Below are 19,542 nucleotides of genomic sequence, written 5' to 3'. Positions count from 1 at the left end.
TTTAAAGTGCTTGTAACAATTTCCATTCACAAGCTAAGGACTGGGCCAGCTAAATAGGATGGATACGCTGTGGCTGAATATGATGGGGTGTACCTATCCCGCACTAGAGACAAGGGAGATGATCCTGTATTATGGGCAGAGGACGTCCCACCCCTTAGATCATGCTGGGCATGCTCCAACTCCAGTCTCAGTATAAAAGGGAGCAGCCCGGCTTATTTGGGGTTGACCGCTGAGGAGGAAGGAGCTCTGCTGAAGGCTCCCACCATGGAACCAGCACACCTGGAAACTGGGAGTATTAGAGAGCCGGTAGACCCAGAAGGAGCCTGGGAACCTGCAACTGCCTGCCCGAAGGTTGGACACATTGAAGGATCTGGAAACCCGACCAACTGACAAACCACCATTGGAGGAGATGGGGTAGGAATTAGCCCAGGGAAGGGAGATAACGCCAACCTGCGGGAAGAGTCAGCGTATTGCTGGAGGAACCCTGCTGACTCGGTGGCATGTATCCCTGCCATAATTAGGGCCCTGGGCTAGGGATCAGAAGAGCAGGGAGGGCCTGAGCCCCCTACCCTGGGCACCACATGCTCCTAGGTGGCACCTCACTCCCCCAACGAGCCAACAGGCCCCACTGTCCCCCAGAATCATGTGACACTGGTGACTCAGACATAATGTGCAACCATCACTGTCCTGACCTGAAAGGGCTGCTCACTGACTCTGGCCATTGGGCCGTACTGCCTTGCTTTCCCTGAGCAATTAGAGCCCCAAAAGGTATGGAGGGGACCTAACCCACCCGACAGTGAGCATAACTAAATTTTTATGGGCAGACTCAGAAGAACAGTTTAACTACACATGCTTAAAACAGTTGCATTCCTGACTCCCTTTACGGTGTGGACAGCAGCCAACTCAGTTTGAAATGAAAGGCAGTGAACTGAGAACATCAAAGTGAGATTGATTCCTTTGCAGATTTTGGGGGTTTTGCGATAGTGGACCAACTCCTGACTACTGTATTGGGAGTATTGTGCCACCCCAGGGGCGCTCCAGACCAGTTTGATTAATCCTGAAGACAGTCATATCAGCATGCTAGCTGCAGCTGGGTTCTGTGGAGCTGCAGAAGGGGATGTATAATTAGCTCCTCTCCCATTTATCAGTCAGCTGCAACTCCTGGCCTCTCTATCTCCCATGTTCGTGGAGCTGCAGTAACCCCTACAGAGCAGTCGGGAAGCAGGGGAGACACAGGACACATGGGGCCCTAGCGGAAGGGGAGGCTCAGTCTGCAAAAAATCCAACGCTTTTGAACTAAAGTTGTTGAATTTCTGCTTTCCCCATTCCCAGCCATCTCTGGAGGGTGTTCCTTGCTCCCTGATAGTCCTCCAGTTCCAGTTGCCAGCTCTGGTGTTTCAATAGAGTTGTTCATTTGACCCCTCACTGTGTCTCTAGATCTGACTGGAGATTCTTCTGCTGCCTATGTATGGCACTCTGTGGAGGGTCGCTGGAAGCCGACGCAGCTAAATTTGTGGGGGGTGTCTGGGTGGAGATGGAAGGTAGCTATGGCAAGATAAATTTACTGAGTGGGTTGGGGTAAAATGAGGCAAGCTCAGCAAGTGTGTAGTTTGCCTTCACTACCTCCATATTTCACTGACAACCCCCACAAGCTTAGCTGCCTCAGCATCCAACCCTCCTAATACTCCTCAGACACCCTTCAGCTGCCAAGTTTTGTTCAGCTCAGTGTTTTATCCCCACCTCTGGTTGGGACCGAATATATTGACCTTATAAGACCCTTGACTTCAGCTTAAAAATAATTTTGCAAATATGCAAAGCTAATGAACCGATTTGCATAAAATGTCACACCTGAAGCGACACAAAACGTGAGATTCATGTTTTTGGGGGGATTTCTCAGACACCTAGGGACAGCCTCCAAAATCACTGAACCTTTGCCACAGCCTTGAGTAGTACTCCTTAGGCACAGGACCCGGGCAGATCTTTCCTAAGGACCATCAGGGTTTGGTTTTGGCCCGGAAATATTACAGAAGTTTGACTAGACTGCAAAGGCTATTTAGTGCATTTCACAAGCCAGAAGATACATTTTTTTCCAGAAATTTGACATAACAGAAGAAAACCATAGCTGTATTTTTCACAGGTTAAATTATAAGGCATCATACTCTTCCATTTAATGTAAATCTAAACTGGATGTATCCCAGAAACCACTCTTGTATCAGTATAGTTTTCTTTTAAAAGAACATTAAGGTTATTAAGTAAACACTCAGGAGCATGATAAAAGTTAACCTGCCTTTTAATATTCAAAGTGCATCACTTAACAAAAAGGAATGAGTAAACCTGCACCTGCATGCACAGAAACCGGTTAGCTAAGATAGATGGAAACAATAGGATTCCAGTAGAGCAGAATTGAATCCAGCTCCCAGTATCTAAACAAACTTGAGTAGAACCTTCGCATTGTGGTTTTCTGATCCCTTTTTACCCATATACTGGATATTTTGTCCCAGTCCTGCAGTACTCGAGAGTTCTAGTGAGTTCAAGGGGAGTGTTACCTGAAGAAGGGCTAGAGCAGCAGTTCCCAAACTGTGGGTCATGACTCCAAATGCGGTCGCTTCATCAGCAGATGGGGTCACGGCAATCCCGAATGTGCCGAGGAGGCCATTTTACACCATATGCATGAGGTCATGTTGCACGGAGGATGCTATTTTGCTCTACAAAATGGTGCCCTCCATGCAGCATGACCTCGCACGCACTGTATGTGTGTGAGGTTATGCAGTCCAGAGGATGCTCTTTTGTAAAGCAAAATGGCATCCTTCTTGTGGCATGACCTTGCACATACAGTGCATGTGAGGTCACACTGCAGAGAGGGCATCATTTTAAAACTCCAACTCTCTGGGGTAGTGGGAAACAACACATCTGAAAAAGGGACATGCAGGGAAAATGTCTGGGAACCACCAGACTAGAGCATCAAGGCTTCAGTCTTTTATGGTCAACTTCCCTAGTTTTGTGCATTCATGTAATTAGATTACAGGCTCCTACTCCTCTGTGAATTCTAATAATTTAAAGTCAGATGAAAAATACTTCAGGAGAAACATCCAAATTTGCAAGGTGATGGCCAGGTTGTTATAGGTAAGGAGAAGTGAGACTAATGGCTACTTCAATTCCCTTCAATTCATAATATGATGGTAGAGTGAGATGAGGATTTGGGGAAATAATTCCCATGGATTTGAATTGGAATTTTGCCTGAAGACAGACACTGGAATTGGGCCAGGTAAATGTAAGTGAAATTATATTTCCATTTATCAACAGATAATAGGATCAGGGCCCTTATTCCTTTGTTCAGAGTCTCTGATCTATTGCATTCTGTTTCCAGTCTCTTTATCATAGCATTTGTATGAGAACTATCATAACTCTCTAGAAGGGACATCTCCCAAGCCTGCTGAAATCTAGGGCATTTGAATCAGCTGCTAAGTAAGCGAGAATACCAGACCAAATAGACATCTACAAAAGGAATACAATCTTACTTCCACCACCATTTCCTCTCCTGACATTTGAATTTCTGTTTTCTTCTTTCGCAGTGAGGGTATGTTTTCAGAAAGATGTCCGTGTACATCAGAGTGGGAGCTTTCCAGAAGCCTTTGAGAATCATCTTTCTGAAATCCCAAAGCAGAAAAAATAAAATAGAATTCTCATCACCTACATTCATCTGACATCTTAGATGATCCCGTTTTATTTAGAGTGATATCTTGTGCCTGTTAAAGTTAGGTACGAATTATTATTTTAGACTAATTATTTCAGTTTTCAGACAATGAATAATATGCTTATAGATCGAGGAAGCATTCCTTAGTATCTTTAGTTTTTCTGCATTTGATTTACGCTTCTCCCCCAGAGTGGGATACTTGGCCCATGGAAAGGTGAAAAAGGCACGTTCAGTGCCTACAAACCTTCTTTCTGCTCTCCAGCATCAAATGATTTCAATATTAAGGTGTGGCAATGATGAAGTTACACAGGTGTATAAAGGGTTTTGGACCTAAGCAATGGACTAGGAAAAGTTAGTGAGAACATACCATGGACCAGATAGGGGAGGGGTGAGAAAAGCTATCGGTTTGAAACCCTCACTGCTTAGGAAATTCCAACCAGTACAGAACACTGTAGTGTGTCTCCTCAGCAGTACAGGATACTGCATGCACATCAAACCTGTTCACCACTCTTTAAACTAGCTTCTCGTCGATTATTGAGTCAAGTTCCAGGTCTTGGTCTGTCTCTTGATGGCACTCAATGGCCTGGGTCTAGGATATCTAAAAGCTCATCTAAAGTTCTGGGATGAGGACCATTGTTCCATGTGATTCCTCAGTGACTCTTTCTATAAATAAGGATAAATCTCATCTGTGCAGGTCTGGCACTATGGCATGAGCTCCCACAGGCGCTAAGAACCATAACCATCTTCCACTCCAATTGCAAAGTGCATTTCTTTGACCTGCCTTCTCTAACAATCACATGGCAACATGTATATTAAACAAAACGGCTACCAAAACTCTCCATTGCATGCTCTTTCTCCCTGCAGAGAAGATGAGAGAACAAACCACCCTTGACATATGGTGTAATGAATTATTGAAAGGCACTCAGATACTACAGAGATGAGCACGGTATGAGAACCTATATAGACTAGAAATAGAATGTGATACTATAGTTAGGCAAACATGGTGGCTCAAGGTTTTTTGGGGGGGAAGAAAATGAGGGGCTCTGCAGCCCATGTAAATGCCCTTCAACTTCCCTTCGTTGACTTAATTTCCATCTCCTGCCTCATATCTGCATTTTGCAAGGTGTTTGTTGAGCTCTTCAAAAGATATTGCCTAGGCCACTTTCCACCTCTCAGTCCAGTTTTGTTATAGAAACTGAAACTCCCTTCTAGTAATTGACTGGTCACACAATACAGAATGTAATAAGTTGTTTTTTGTTTTGTTTTTTTTAGTACCTTTCCATATCATTCAATCCCTCCAGCCCCTACTTATCCCAATCATTTTTATTCTTTCCAATGACTTCTCTCCCATCATCTCTCAAACACTGAGGTGCCTAGAACTGTATATCATATTCTATGTACAGTTTTATCAGTGCTAGATAGTAAAATAAAAAAGTTCATTTTTCTAGTACAGTGACAAAATGCTTTTGATTTGTAGTCCAAAAGTGGCATTTGCATTTCTTGTCTCCTATTTTCTTGCAGGTTCATATCCAGTCTGCTGCCCACTTTCAGCCATAGCTATTTCTCATCAATACAATTTTACAAGTATTTATTTCCCACTGAACACCTATAAATTGGATAATTTATCCCAAGTGCATTAGCTTGCATTTTTTCCAGGTTGAACGTCTCTATTTCCTGTCCACAATTTTAATCCCTTTAGCTCTCTCCTTTCCACTGCTTTTTGTCCTCCCAATTTATTATGAACGTAGTGAATGTGCCTTCTTCTTATAGATCATTAATAAAGATGCTGAATAAACAAGGTCTAACACAGGGTGAATACCAAGAAAATCACTGATTTAAATCAAGTTTCCCACTGATACTTCTTCACATTTCTTAAACAATGGTGCAAATCTGATCACTAAATTTACAACTCAGTACAGCATTTTACAACATCTAGGAGGGTATATTTTGTGTAATTTTTAGATAACTTGATTTTTATTAATTTAGGAAATAGTACATAGTACTCATTACCTGTGTCAAGCTGCAGATGCAGCAGCAGTACATTAGGAATGGTAAGAACTAAATCACACACACAAACACACAATAGCACTTGTATTTTATTAAACTAAATCTTAAATGTTACATAAATGTTTCACATCTGCAATTGCAGCACTCTCCTGAGTTGCCGGCTGATGGCTGTCAAACTTTTTTTTTTTCTTTTTCTTCAAATTTTATCAACTCTAACAGACAAGTCATCACAACATTAAACATACAGTGTCCTTAAAACTTCTACAACTAGCTCTCATCTTCCTCACTCCCACTGTCATTTTTATTCATAGACTGAAACAGAAATATGAGTTTTCCTGCTTTTTCAACTCCCAGTCGATTTCTTAGCTTTGAGTGAATAATACCAAACGATGAAAATATTCTCTCTGTGCCTGCTGAGGAAGCTACTGCTGTGAAAAGTTGGCTTAGCAACTGAAGGAACTCTGTTTCAAGGGGCCTGGCTAATGATTTCCACCAATTCAGGGGAGTGACTGTTCAAAACATCATCAGTAAACATGTACTGTTTCAATGGTGCTGCTCCAGCCCTGAAATTTATTATGACTGGCATAACTGAGGAGTGATTTTGAGATGCCCTTGGCATGGCAGCAGCATCTTCTTCAGAAGTTAGGCATCTACCTTTATACCTGGGGTCGAGAATGTTTGCAAGAAAATGAAGTGGAGTTAGTGCTTGATCCATTTGCTTCTTTATTGCCTGCTGTTTAACTTTCTGGGAGGTATTTCTTTCTTCAATGTCTCTTGAAGTGCCTTCCAAATTTCGACAGCATCAGTAATACAGAAACAATTTCTCTGAAGTTTATGGTTATGGATATAGTCTTCAGTATACTGAGCATATCCTCTACATTCCTCTTTAATCCAATGTTAGATACTTTGGATGAGATACTTCCATCTATTTTATCACAGTTTTCTTCACAAAGTTATGAGAATAGGCCAGTTCTTAATAAATTGTTCAAAACAATCAACCACAGAATTCCATAGAGCATCTTGAGGGAGAATTAGTTTGGATCCTCCTGCTCTCTTCAGTGAAGCTGAAGCAAAATGGTTGTTACGAAAGTATTTTGTGACTTTAACAACATTTTCTTTTATTCTTGGAGAAGATGTACTTAAGTCTTTGGCTAAAAGATGCATTAAATGGACACTGCAGCCAGTGTTATTAAGGAGCACCCTTCCGTTTCTTCTTCTTCTAAGTATCTTCTCATCTTTGCCACGTTTGCAGCATTGAGTGAATGATACCAAATGATGAAAATATCCTCTCTGTGCCTTTAAGACAGTGTCTTCACTAACTCCTCTGCCTTGCTTGGCCCAGTTCCACCACAACATAAGCACAGAACAACAACAATCCTATCCAGCCTGTGTCTTTGCACATGTGACCTTAGTCAGCTGAGAAACAGAAACTAAAACAGAAACTGAAAGCCCAGAACTTTCAAGAAGCAAGAGTTGGTAGTTAGGCTGGACAGACAAGAGCCATTAATTCATTTTTATGAGACTGTAAATGTAGGTTTAGCGTGTTTATGATGAGATTTAATTGTAACAGTTATTTTTTAAATGAGAGAGAAATTTAGTATTTTATTGATTTTAATTTTTTTTTTTTTAAATCATTGATTTTTATCCACCCCGGTCTAACAACAATTCCTGTAGCACCTCATCAAGCTAATCTACCAGAATCTCATGACTGGACAAACTCTAACTCAAAAAGTAAGTTTGTAGGTACAGGGTAAAACTGACTGGAGGGTATTACAGAAGAACAGAACACTGCTGGAAATCACTGCCAGTGACTTCTTTTTAAATACTCACCTTATGACCATAGTATCTGAGTGACCAGACAGGTGAATACAAATCCTATCCTTTTGCTGACCTTAGCTATACTGAGCCAACAGTGACAGCAATATAAAGATACCATCTATCTGGGAAAGAAAAATAAGCAATTGAATCAGAGAAGCTTCCATCTCCATAGGATGCATTGATCCAGTCAGTATCTGAAGTGCATCCATTACCAGGCAAAAGCATAGCCTCAAGCAGAGTTTCAAATCTTCCACTTGAAAGCAGATGGTACTACAAAAGTATTCTTCTCTCACACCAGGCCTAATTATGATCAGCCCTGTTTCACGTGTGTATATGTGTGGAGCAGATTAACTATGGTTATAAAAAGAGGTGTGGCAAAAGAAAAACAAACCACCCACTGAATGCAGAGAGAACACTCTGCATGGCACTAGATCCTCCAGCTGTGTCAATGCCAACCACTGTTGCATTAAATTAACTCAATATTATATAGGTCTAAGTCTGATGCAGAGCAGGAACAAACCAAGAGAAATCAATTACTCTGTTCCCAAAAAATAACCTGTAAATAATTCTATGGGTATGTGCAATGTAAATAATGCTGAAGTCTAAAGAAACATTGCCAGAAAGAACTATAAACAATCAGGGTTAGTTTTTAAAAGAAAATGAAAATGTAAGTATTTCCCCAAAGAAGTCTAAAAATCAGACAAATGTATATCCAACAGAGCATGTGCTTTGGAAAACACTAAATACCAGTTTCACCCCAAGCAAGCTGTAAAATGTATATAATATGCCTCATTCTTCTACCTCATGTATTATTACTATGACACCATGGTCTCCAGGTTTAAAAGTGACAGTTCTCTCCATTCACCCATTCATTTTGCTGCTTTGTAAGTGTGATTGTTCTCATTTGTTTCCTGGAGAAGACATTGGCTATTCTGTGGTCAACTTTATTTCTGGAAGACTTCTGCAAACCAGGCAAATCCTCCATTGCACCCTAAAGGTGACAAGATGGAGTACAAAGAAAAGTTGCAGGAGTTTAGCTAAATTGATTTTAAAATAATCTAATTATACAGGTCTCTCTCTCATGTATGGCATTTGCAGAATAACAGAAACAGATACAAACCCCCTAATGTAGACACTCTTAAATGAGTTTAATCCTTAAATCTGTTTAGTTTGTGTCAATAAATTACTAAATGAAGATAAACTGATTTAAGCAAGGGTTAAATCAGTTTAAGTGCAAATATATGAGGAGTTCTAGAGTTGAGAGTCTGCGGCTGAAAATGTTAGGCTACCAAGAGTTTCACTTGAGACTCTTGTCATGCCAGTCTTATCACAGCAGCTGAGGTGAGTGACAGAAAAAGAAGCAATCTTTGACACAGAGTTGCTCCAGTTGATTGAGGGCTTTATCTTCTGGAAACAGGCTCTTGAGGCAGATCCGCTATTGGATAGGGAGCCAGCAAAAAATGTAGACAACTGGGGCGACCTCATGTCTATTTAAATATCCTAGTAAGCAGGTTGCTGTCTGTCAGACCATCTGAAACATTCGTATGGCCTTCACCTTGAGCTCCCTCTCCACGCACACATAGATACTTATGCAGCCCTCATCTCTGTAGTACATGAACATCCTAGAGTACAACGCAGTAGAGAATATCCTGATGTAGTCTAGTGTAAAGATAGTGCATATGTGGATCAGAATGGGTAGGTCTGTAGTAGTTAAAAAAAGGCACATTTTCCAATGTAGCTGAAGTTGGAAAATGGCACAGCTGCTTTTTGGTATCTAGGAGCAAGTAAAAAGTCTCAAGGGAACTCCAGGCCATGCACCTTCTCAACAAATAAGAGTAAATAAATCTTCAGTGGGTGATGGAGACAGACCTGCAGCTCCTCTAACTGCCACCCTCTTCCTACCTCTATTTTATACAGTCTGAGTTTGAGCTCACTCCTTTTCATCCAGCTACTTATGTTATCTCATAAGTATAAGTAACATTACTGACACACACTTGTGATGGCCCAAAAGATATCCTGTTGTTCAAAGGAGATGAATTTGTGTAAGTGAAGATTCCAATTTGACAGCATAGTAATGTTATACTTCAGGACCTCAGTGCCAAAACCCCGCTGGACCTAGGTGAATTCAGTTGCTCAGTGTGGTTTTTTTGTAGTGTTGTTGCTCCATGAGATGTTAGGACTGGCATTATTGTGGTGGACTAGGAGAAGCTGCATATGTATTAAATATAGATTGTAAAACTGAGGAGTGAAAAATTGCTTAGATCCATCAGGACACAGGTGCCAAATAAGACTTTTGCAACTTTCTTGTACCAGGATGTGTCAGGGTTCAAAATGTGGTAGAAAAATACACTTACTCTTAATTCTGGCAGTGTAATTTCTGGGTCTCTGGACAAAACTCAGCTAGGTCCCAACGGATTCAGATGCTGAATTTAAATTTTGTGGCATTGTTGCTCTGGGGCATGTAGGGTCTGGATTTTGAAGGTGCAACAGGCTATATATAAAGCCTGTTTGGCCAGCTAGTGGAATTTAGGCAATGGGTGCCAACAACTGGCTGGATCTAGCAGGAACCAAGTTTTGGGATGTTGCTGCATTACAAAATGTATTGGTTATAAAAGTGTTTTTGAGCAGTAGGAGCACCCACATTTGTTGTCTATTTAAGCAAAGGAATTTGAGTAGTGGGGGGCTGAAAACTGGCTGCATCCAGCAGGGTCCATGTGTCAGACCTGGGATTTTGCCGCATTATTATGGTGGGATGCAGATTTTCTTGTGTGCAGCCAGCTAGATTCAGTAGACTTCAGGTGTCAGGTCTGGGGTTTTGCAACGCTGTTGTGCCAGAACGTGTAATGCGCCAGATATTGATACAATAGGAGCATTTATATGTATTCTCTATGGAGCCATTAACATTTGTAGACTTAGAGACCAAAAACAGGCTTGAGCCAGGTGACAGACCAGGGCCATAGAATCATAGAAGATTAGGGTTGGAAGGGTCCTCAGGAAAGCCATCTCATCCAGTGCTTCTCAAATTTATTTGATCACGCCTCCCTTCTTTGTGTCTGGAGTAGTTTATGCCCCTCCCTCGCCACACAATTACATATACCGATAAAGAAAAACCAACATGCAACTCTCGCTAAATATGAAAAGCAGCAAGGCATTGATTGAAACAGAGCCCACGATCCATTGTAATAAAAGCAAAACTGCCCTGGTGATCGATGTTTGCAATTAAATGTGCACACCGCGTCATACAAAGCGGATTAAAGTACAGAGATGGCAATTATTCTGTATAATGCTATGCAAGATTAACACAAATCCGTCCAAATGCACAGCGCCAGCTGAGGACCTGATCTCTCTGGAGGGATCAGCTTGGCTAGTTATTCATGGCGGTGGGTAAAATGTGTGCACTAAGTTTTTTTCCCCTAAAGCTTCTCATGCCCCCCGCAGAATACACTCCGGTCCCACCTAAGGGGGGGGCCACCCCCCAGTTTGAGAACCTCTGATTCTAGTCCAACCCCCTATTCAAAGCAGAGCCAACCCCAACTACACCCCAGGGCCCTGGGTTGCTGTTGCATAGCAGAGACTGGTTTATTTTTTTTAGAACAGAAAAAGTGGCCAGACTTCTACTTCAGGTTGTGCGATTCGGGATGCTGAGGCCAAAACCTGGCAGGATCAGGAAGGACCCAGTATTTACCCAAACCCACTCAGGTCTCATAAAACCAAAAAACACCCCACACAAACCCTTCTACCGCAAAGATCCCACAAAGCAACGCGTACCTTGCTGTGCAGCAGAGGCCCGAGCACATAGAAACGCAGCAGGAAGGCAGCGCCGACTCCCAACGCGAGCCCGAGCAGCACGGCTGCAGCCAGCAGGCCGGGGACCAGCTGCAAGGATTCCACCCAGAAGTGCAGCCCGATCTCCCTTCGGCAGAGACCTGGCAGCGCCCGGCCGGCAGCAGAGGCCATGAGCAGCCCCGCAGGGAGGACTCAGGCCGCCAACTCCGCTTGGGACCCCGAACTAGTTCCCGGAGCAGCTCAGCAACAGCGCCCCGTTTGGAAGCCCAGAGCATCCCGGCTCCCAGCCGGCTCCCTGCGGCCGTGGTTCCCGGTCCTGGAGGGAAGGAATCTCCGCTCGGGAGTGACCCGCCCACCCCTGCCCGAGCTGGGCCTGCGAGGAGGAGGAGGAGGAGGAGGAGAAGACCGATCGCGGCAGCAGATGTCGATTGCGGCCGATCTGTGGCTCGGCTCCTCGGCAGCTCGGCCTGCTCTGTAGCCGGACGGACCCCCTGGAAAGTTTCTGCAGGCCGCTAACTTGGTAGCGGCAGCAGCGCCGCGCCGCGCCTCTCCGCGCTCCACTGGGGAAGGGGTTACCGCGCCCGCCCCGGGGGCGCTGCGGAAGCCGCAGGGCCGGCTTCTTCCCCTGCGCCGTTCTCATGCGAGCCGCGGCTGCAGGGGGGCTCCGCTCCCCGCCGGTGACTCTGCTGACAGCAGGCCACTTCGTGCGAGTGCTGCTGCTGCTGCTGCTCCCGGCCCGGGCCTCCTCGGCCTCAGACCCCCTTTGCCTCGGGCAGCAGCATCCTCCCCTTTGCAAAGACTTGGCTGGGAGGCAGCGTTTGCCCACGAGGCGCCCGCTGCTCGGAGACCTCCCTCGTCTTATGGCCGGGCCCAAGGTCTCGGTGGCCCTGGCCGCTGGCTGGAGGTTTCCTCCTTCCCCACCCGAGTCACCCCGCGGCAGGGGTCCCTGCCTGCGGAGCGGCGGAAGGTGCAGCTCACACAGCCCCTGCTGCGCCGCCAAGGTTCGGTCCCGCGAGCCATCAGCTCAGGTAAGAGGCTAACGCTGCTGGCCGGAGGCGTTTGAGGGTTTCTTAGGTCCTGCCCGCAGAGCCCTTTGGAGGTGCGAAGTGCTGATACCCTTGTGCCTTTCCAGAGGTCAGCGTAGCAATTCGAACTTCACACCCTTAACTGGGAAGAGGCAGGGAGAGCCCCGTTTTATCAGACTTGGAACCTGAATTGTACAGACAGGACGGTCCAGATGTTCAAAGGCATCTGCTGATCTTGGGAGCCGAACTTCAGGATACTTCAAATCTGATTGTCAGAGATACTGAGCATTCAGCATTTCTAAAAGTTAGGCCGTCTTGGTATCAGGAGCACCTTTTTGGATTTTGGGGTGTGTGTGTTTGGGGGGGCGGAGGGAGATTTTAACCATGATTCCAGGTGCTTCGTGGGCACCTGAAAATTCTTAACTACCAAAAAATACCCCCAAAACTCCAAAATTTAGAAATTAGCTGACAGGAGCATTGTATCTAATTCCTATAGAAAGAAAGGAAAAATATATATATGAACACCAATTAAAGCCGTATTTTAAATTTATTTATAAATTTAGAACAATCAGGAGATAATACAGCAAACAAGATTCCTAATCCCAAGCCTTGAAATACCAGTTTTGGAGCCTTACACAAATATCAGAAATACAAGTTTGATACTTTGTACATTATCTTTAGCAGAGATAAATAAAAATAAATAAAATCTGCTTATCACTGCAATTGTTTTTAAATGTCTTATATTCCAAATTGTGAAGAGGAGAATGAGAGAGTTAATTTGTTCCAAAAGTGTTAAAGATAAGTAAATTATTGAAAACAAACAAAAAAACCCACTCCAGATATGAGTTAAAACAATGGTTAACGCCATGATCTCCTCTTGGCAAAATTATCAATGGCCTTGTTGATATCCAGGTGTTCTGAAGCTTCACATTCACAGGTTAAAATTATTAAATCACTTATGTGTCCATCTCCCATTTTGGATCTTATGTAGTCCTTTACTCTCTTGAGCACAGAGAAGTAGTACCTCTCATTTGATGCTGTAGAAACTGGAAGGCTCAATACAATATCTATCAGTAGACATCAAAGACTGGTAACCCTTTAGTAAGGAATTGAGAACATTCCAGAATTCAGAAATTGAAGTCAATTTTTTTGGTGCAGTGTGCTTCTTGGCAACTTTGACTTCTGCATACAGATTGCCAAAATTGGTGCCTGTTCATAGAATCATAGAAGATCAGGATTGGAAGGGAACTCAGGAGGTCATCCAGTCAACCTCCTGCTAAAAGCAGGACCAACACCAACTAAATCATCTGAGCCAGGGCTCTGTCAAGCTGGGTCTTAAGAACCCCTAGGGATGAAGATTATACCAGCTCCCTAGGTAATGGAGGATCCATAGTGATCTGCAATTATTTTCAGTTTCTCATAATCAAGAAAATTTCACTTTTTGGGTTAGTGCAGAAAGCAAACTGAAGTTAGAGGTTAATCATCTGTCAAGCTCAGCAAAAATTCTGTCCAGAACGGGATAATAGAAATCAGATTTTATAGATACTTGAGTGCTCTTGGGAACATCATGTGTAGATGACTGACTAGAAACAAAAAGCAAGAGCAGTTTGGAGGATATTTTGTTAGGTCATCTTGCTGTTTTTGTATTGCTCTGCTCAGCAGTTGTGACTTTTGACCTGAAATAGCAATTTCATGTTCCTTGGCAATGATTTCAACTTCATCACATAGCTCCTTCAATTTGCTTTCAGATGCTTTCATTTTTTGAGGAGCAAGAACATTGCTTGCTACTAATTCCATGGCACTTGATAAATTCAGGATTTTATTTTGCATTTCTTCTGAAATACTATTCAAAATCTTGATTATTCTTTCCAAAACCAAGAGCCTCACCAAAAGGAATAGCTCTTTAGCCTGGCCATCAAGCCCTTTGTAGTGCTAGCTAGTGGTCCGTCAGCTCTCTGAATTGAAATGGCTTCTAGGGTTTCCTCTACAGTGCCATATCTTACATGCAGTTTTCTGAGGGAATCATACCGGCACAATTAATCAGTTTCACATAATATGCCTAGCCCCTACTGTGTCTTAACAAACAGTTCATGGTGCTTGTAACTACTGCGTAAGAAGATGTACAGTTCCTGAGTAAATGCGAAGACTTCCTGATGCTGAGTGATGCTGGGACATGTTTCTACAGTGACAAGATTAAGCCTGTGAGCATGGCAGTGCAAATAAATGGCATGTGTAATCCTTTCCTGAGTTCAAGCTTGTACTCCTGATAAATGCCCACTCAGCACAGCAGCTCCATCATAGCACTGGGCAACCAAGTAATTAATATCAAGCTTTAAATTATATTCTTCAACAATCTCATTTTTGAAACAGATTCAGCATTTACATTTTCCACAAGGAAGCAATCCACACCTTCTTCCTGAATGATTCCTTTTTGACGGTAGCGTAAGAGGAGAGCTGTTCTTTTTTTATGCATATTTAGTTTCATCAACAAGAACAGAAAAATACCTGGCTTGGCTTGGCTTGGCTTGGCTTTTTTACCACTGTCACTTCAGGTGTGTCTACACAGAAAAAGCTGTTCTCGGATTAGCCTAGCTGAGATACCTGGGTTAACTAAATTCAAGCTAACAGTAGCAGTGAAGATAGCACAGCCAGGCTTCGGTATGGGTAGTGCAAGTCTGGTATGGACTTTGGAGGCATGCTTGGCTTGCTAGCCCATTCAGAAGCCTGTGTTGTGCTGTCTTCACTTCTGTTGTTACCTGTGCTAGCTGGATTCAAGTTAGGGTGGCCAGACCAGCCCATGCATAGCTTTTGCTGTATAAACATATCTTTAAACCTGATGATGAAGAGGCTGTTAGCACCTTGTCTACATCAGGACTCTTAGCTACTATTGTGATAACTCTGGTGGGGAACTTCTTCAGTTCCTTACTATGGACATAGCTAGCTTGAGCACTGGATGAATTTCCTAGTGCAGACAAGGCCATTGTCAGACTTAGTATTTGTGTGTCTGTTTCTTCTTCTGGAAAATAGGCTAGTATTACCTAAATCAAGTGTCCTCTCAATCCATTCTCTGTGAGATTGTCAGATTTTAATTTGTGCATACTCTTCCATTTTCTTTGTTAAGGGGTTGGGGGGAAATAGTCCTGAGAGTTGATGATCTGTTCTGTATGCAGATATGTGAGTAAGCTTCATTTAAGCATCTGCATGTTTCCTATTTTGATTATTCTTGTAATTTAGTTCCTCAATACATTAACCCCCACTCCAAATCTAACCATTAAGCGCTGACTAAACCATTTGCAATGGAAAAAAAATCAATGATTATAATATAAGGAAATCACATACAAGTAAATCATTTTCTGAGTCACTAAAACTCAGATCTCTATTTTAATTTCAGTATGACGTGTGGTTTATTGACTTTCATAAGCTCCTTTTTGTAGTGAATATTTTTTTATTGTACAGTAAAATTATGGATTACATTTGTAACCACACAGATTACTTTAACATTTGACAACTAGCATTAGATGAGAGACATTTTACACTATTTTAGACATATTTTCAAGGAAATAAGTATCTACTGTAAATCTCAAATGAGACCGCAGAACAATAGCATAGTGGTTATTGTGTGGTTAAAAATGAACCTTTTGTTTTTAATTCATTTTAGTTCATCTTAGTTTCTGTCTTTAACTCATGTTTACAGCTTTACATAATACTTTGTAATTTTACAATCATTACTCATCCTCTGACTCCAGATTCAATTTGATCAATTAACAAGAAGATTTTTAAAATTCCTGCTGTTGCTTAACTCTGAAAGCGAAATTGGGTTCTTTTTGCTTCTTTCATCTTCACCAGTAATGCATTCAAAAATTGTGTTGATGTATGAGCCCGAACAGAATACAACTTGCTTTCTTTGACTGATATTGGTTCCTGCACCATTAAGAGTACGAACACGTTTGCATCCATAAAATACAGATTTGACTTGAAACAGAGAAAGTAGATGTATTTTGATTTTTGGTGACGTTTTTACAGAGTCGCTTTTCTGACCACAACTGGACTTTAAAGAAAAACCCACATTTATTTTTGACAAGCTGGACATACAAGATATGCCAAGGAACAATCTTCTTCTCCATCATCTAAGTCGTTAGGTAGGTGAGTGTGCAGTCTTGAGAGTAGCGTAGCAGAATGGGGATCAGGGCTGAGATATGTTTCCAGCTCTAATACTAACATGTTCTGACATCTTGTGACAAGTCACATTAGGTTAAAAATTTTAATGTTCCTGTCCCACAGATCTCAATCTAATCCTTATAATTCCATATGGCAGGCAAGCAGGCAAGTATTATTATTCCCATTTTACTGCAATGTGAACTGAGGGACAGCATCCAAACATAGAATGATACTTTAAAGAAACATATATACAAACTCTAAATAAACAAGACTCATTTTTTTTCTCAACTCTAAAATGTGCCATTTTCTTGTTTGGTTTTAAATATTCTTCTGTGAGAACTGCAACTCAGTCACTGAAGTGTTGTGTTTAAGAGCCATCTGGAAAGTAACTAGCCCTTAAAGAGGAGTGAAAGTGACTTGAAAGTGTCAGTTTCATTCCTGTTTAAAGTCAGTTTCTAGTCTAGTATTATTTGTAGAAGGGCTCCTCAACTTCAGGAGAAATGCCAGAAACAAAACTCCAACCTGCATGTGACTTTCATTGACCTGACAAAAGCATTTGATACAGTCAGTCAAGAGGGCCTTTGTCAGATCATGACAAAATTTGATTGCCCAGAGAAATTCGTTGCAATGGTTTGGCAATTCCAAATGGTGGCATGCTCACTTGTGTTGTGGACGATGGTGAGTTACCTGAACCATTCCCAGTCACCAGTGGAGTCAAGCAGGGTTGTGTGTTAGCCCCAACACTCTTCAGTATGATGTTCTCTGCCATGCTTACAGATGCCTTTTCTGATTGGGACACCAGGATTAGCATCAGATACCAGGTTGATGGCAAGCTCTTCAATTTGAGGAGCCTATGAGCAAAGATGAAGGTACAGCAAGAGATTGATCTCGATCTTCTCTTTGCTGAGGACTGTTCCCTGAATGCCAAATCTGAGTTTGACATGCAACGGAGTATGGATTATTTCTCTTCAGTTTATGACAACTTTGGTCTCGCAGTCATATCAAGAAGACAGAAGTGCTGTAGCAGCCTGCACCAGGAAAGGCATACATAGAGCCTATTATCACAGTGAATGGCCAAGCCCTTCAGGCAGTGGACAAGTTCACTTGCCTTGGCAGTACACTGTCATGTGCAGTTCACATCGATGACGAAACCAACAGCAGAATTGCCAAAGCAAATGTGGTTTTCGGCAGATTATGTGGAAATGTGTGGGAGAAGAAAGGCATTAAGTGAACTAACAAAACTGGCAATTGTGTTGCCAACTCTGAAACCTGGACGGTGTACAGACACCATGCTGAATCACTTTCGTATGGGCTGTCTGAGGAAACTGATAAGGATAAGATGGCAAGACAAGGTTCCAGATACTGAGGTTCTCATACGGGCAGGTATTCCAAGCATCCATACATACTCTGTTGATTAAATGAGGTGGGCGGGCAGGCAGGCCAAGTCACCAGAATGTCAGCTGAGCGACTGTCAAAGAAGATCTTTTATGGCGAGCTCAAGGAGGGAAAGTGCTCTCTGGGAAGCCAGAAGAAATGTTTCAAGGACTCCCTCATTGTCCTAGAGGTGTTTCAACATTGACCCAGAGTTTTGGGAAGATCTCACTCGTGATTGTTCTACCTGGCAAAGCCTCATCCATATTGGAACTACAGTCTATAAGCGGAGGAGAATTGCTGAGGCAGAGTAGAAGCACCAGCAGTGTAAATCTCACAACAGCAGTACATCCGCTGTTAATCAAGCAATCATAGAGGTATCTCTTGTTCACTGTGCCACAGACAGTTCAAAGCTCAAATTGGCCTATCAGCCACTTACATGTTCACAGAAACCAAACCAACCGTGATGTCATGGTCATCTTTGAACCCAAAGGATGAACAACAACAATTTGTAGTAGGGTAACACCCCTAGAGCTCCAGGCAGGTGCAGTAGAGACCAGTAGAATGCTGCTATTGGTTAGGAAGATTTGTCACTCCGTATAATCTCAGATGCTGATTGGTGGAGGCAGATGAGAAAATGGGATGGGTGAGCTAGCACAGCCGAGGAAACTGACTGTAGGAGCCATAGCAAGAGCACCCTGTCTCCTGGAGGAGGGGACTTGGCTGCGTGGCGTTGCAAGTAAGAGCTACACCTGGGGCTGGGGTGTGTGCCATGAGCAGACCTCTAGTATGAAACTCAAGGGGGGGCAGGTGTCCCTCACCGTTCCTAAATAGTGCCCCTGCTTGGTATCTCAAGTAGGGGACCCAAAAACTAAGGCTGCCCAAATTAGTGAACGTGTTGAAAATTTGGGCCTAAGTGACTTGACTTGACTTTTACACAGGAAGTCTGTGGCAGAGGGAGGAATAAAATTCAGAATCTCTAACTTCCAGCGCTATGCTATAACCACTAGACAGTTTCCTGTCCGTGTAGTTTATCTTATCTATCTTATATTTGACCACAGTACTTTTTGTTTGCTTTAATATTTTTTGAAAGATTTAGGAGTCCCGCTTATAACCTAAGGTCTGGACATATACTGCCTAACCCATTGTCTTTCACCCACAATGTACAAATTATTTCATTACATGGAGAACATAGTGGGTGCAGTTAGAAACACAGATCTCACTCTGTGATTAAAAGGCCTAATGAAGAAAACCAGTGAAAAATATCACCAGAAAGTCCAAAATTGTATGCTGTGCTTTCACCACTGAAAATAAATATTTTAAAGTTGGGAAGATGTGCTTTATCATTTTTGCTGCATGTGGTTAATTATTTTCAAGGTGTCATGCCAGCAGTGGCCTGACCTACTGGCATGGCCCCTGACTGGTGAAGCGCTCTTAATTATGCCCTACTAGAGTGGCAGCATGGTGTACTGTGGTGATAGTGCCAAGAACCTTTATTACAGTGCAGAGATTATTCAGGTACGACAACAGCTAAAGCTGGGGAAAACCTTATTGTGTTTGGCAGTGGACATAAACACCATAGTCCTTAATGTTGTAAGGTGGCAAGATCTTGCCTAAATTTGTGTTGACTTCAGTGGAAGCAGGATTTGGGCCTTGTTAATAATATGTGCACTATATGCACAA

General features: G+C 42.7%; 2 protein-coding genes across 5 annotated transcripts in view; one reads left to right on the top strand and one right to left on the bottom strand.

The window, feature by feature from the left end:
- EVC (EvC ciliary complex subunit 1) overlaps positions 1-11,505 on the bottom strand; it is an 82,819-nt gene extending 71,314 nt beyond the window's left edge. For both annotated transcript variants that reach the window (XM_067556409.1, XM_067556411.1), the window contains exons 1-2: positions 11,288-11,505; positions 3,519-3,647 (exon numbers count right to left, since the gene is read on the bottom strand). In XM_067556409.1, coding sequence (XP_067412510.1) covers positions 3,519-3,647; positions 11,288-11,476 — 318 coding nt within the window. In that variant the 5' untranslated portion in view covers positions 11,477-11,505. The remainder of the gene's footprint in view (positions 1-3,518; positions 3,648-11,287) is intronic.
- Positions 11,506-11,855: 350 nt separating this feature from the next.
- EVC2 (EvC ciliary complex subunit 2) overlaps positions 11,856-19,542 on the top strand; it is a 150,094-nt gene continuing 142,407 nt past the window's right edge. For all 3 annotated transcript variants that reach the window (XM_067556406.1, XM_067556407.1, XM_067556405.1), the window contains exon 1: positions 11,856-12,333. In XM_067556406.1, coding sequence (XP_067412507.1) covers positions 11,944-12,333 — 390 coding nt within the window. In that variant the 5' untranslated portion in view covers positions 11,856-11,943. The remainder of the gene's footprint in view (positions 12,334-19,542) is intronic.

The sequence above is a fragment of the Emydura macquarii genome, unplaced genomic scaffold (assembly GCF_026122565.2).
Source record: "Emydura macquarii macquarii isolate MOO-44397 ecotype Brisbane River unplaced genomic scaffold, CSIRO-AGI_Emac_v2 contig_1768, whole genome shotgun sequence".
NCBI lineage: Eukaryota > Metazoa > Chordata > Testudines > Chelidae > Emydura > Emydura macquarii.
Note: the sequence above shows the minus strand (reverse complement) of the source record. Positions and strands in the feature narration are given on the sequence as shown.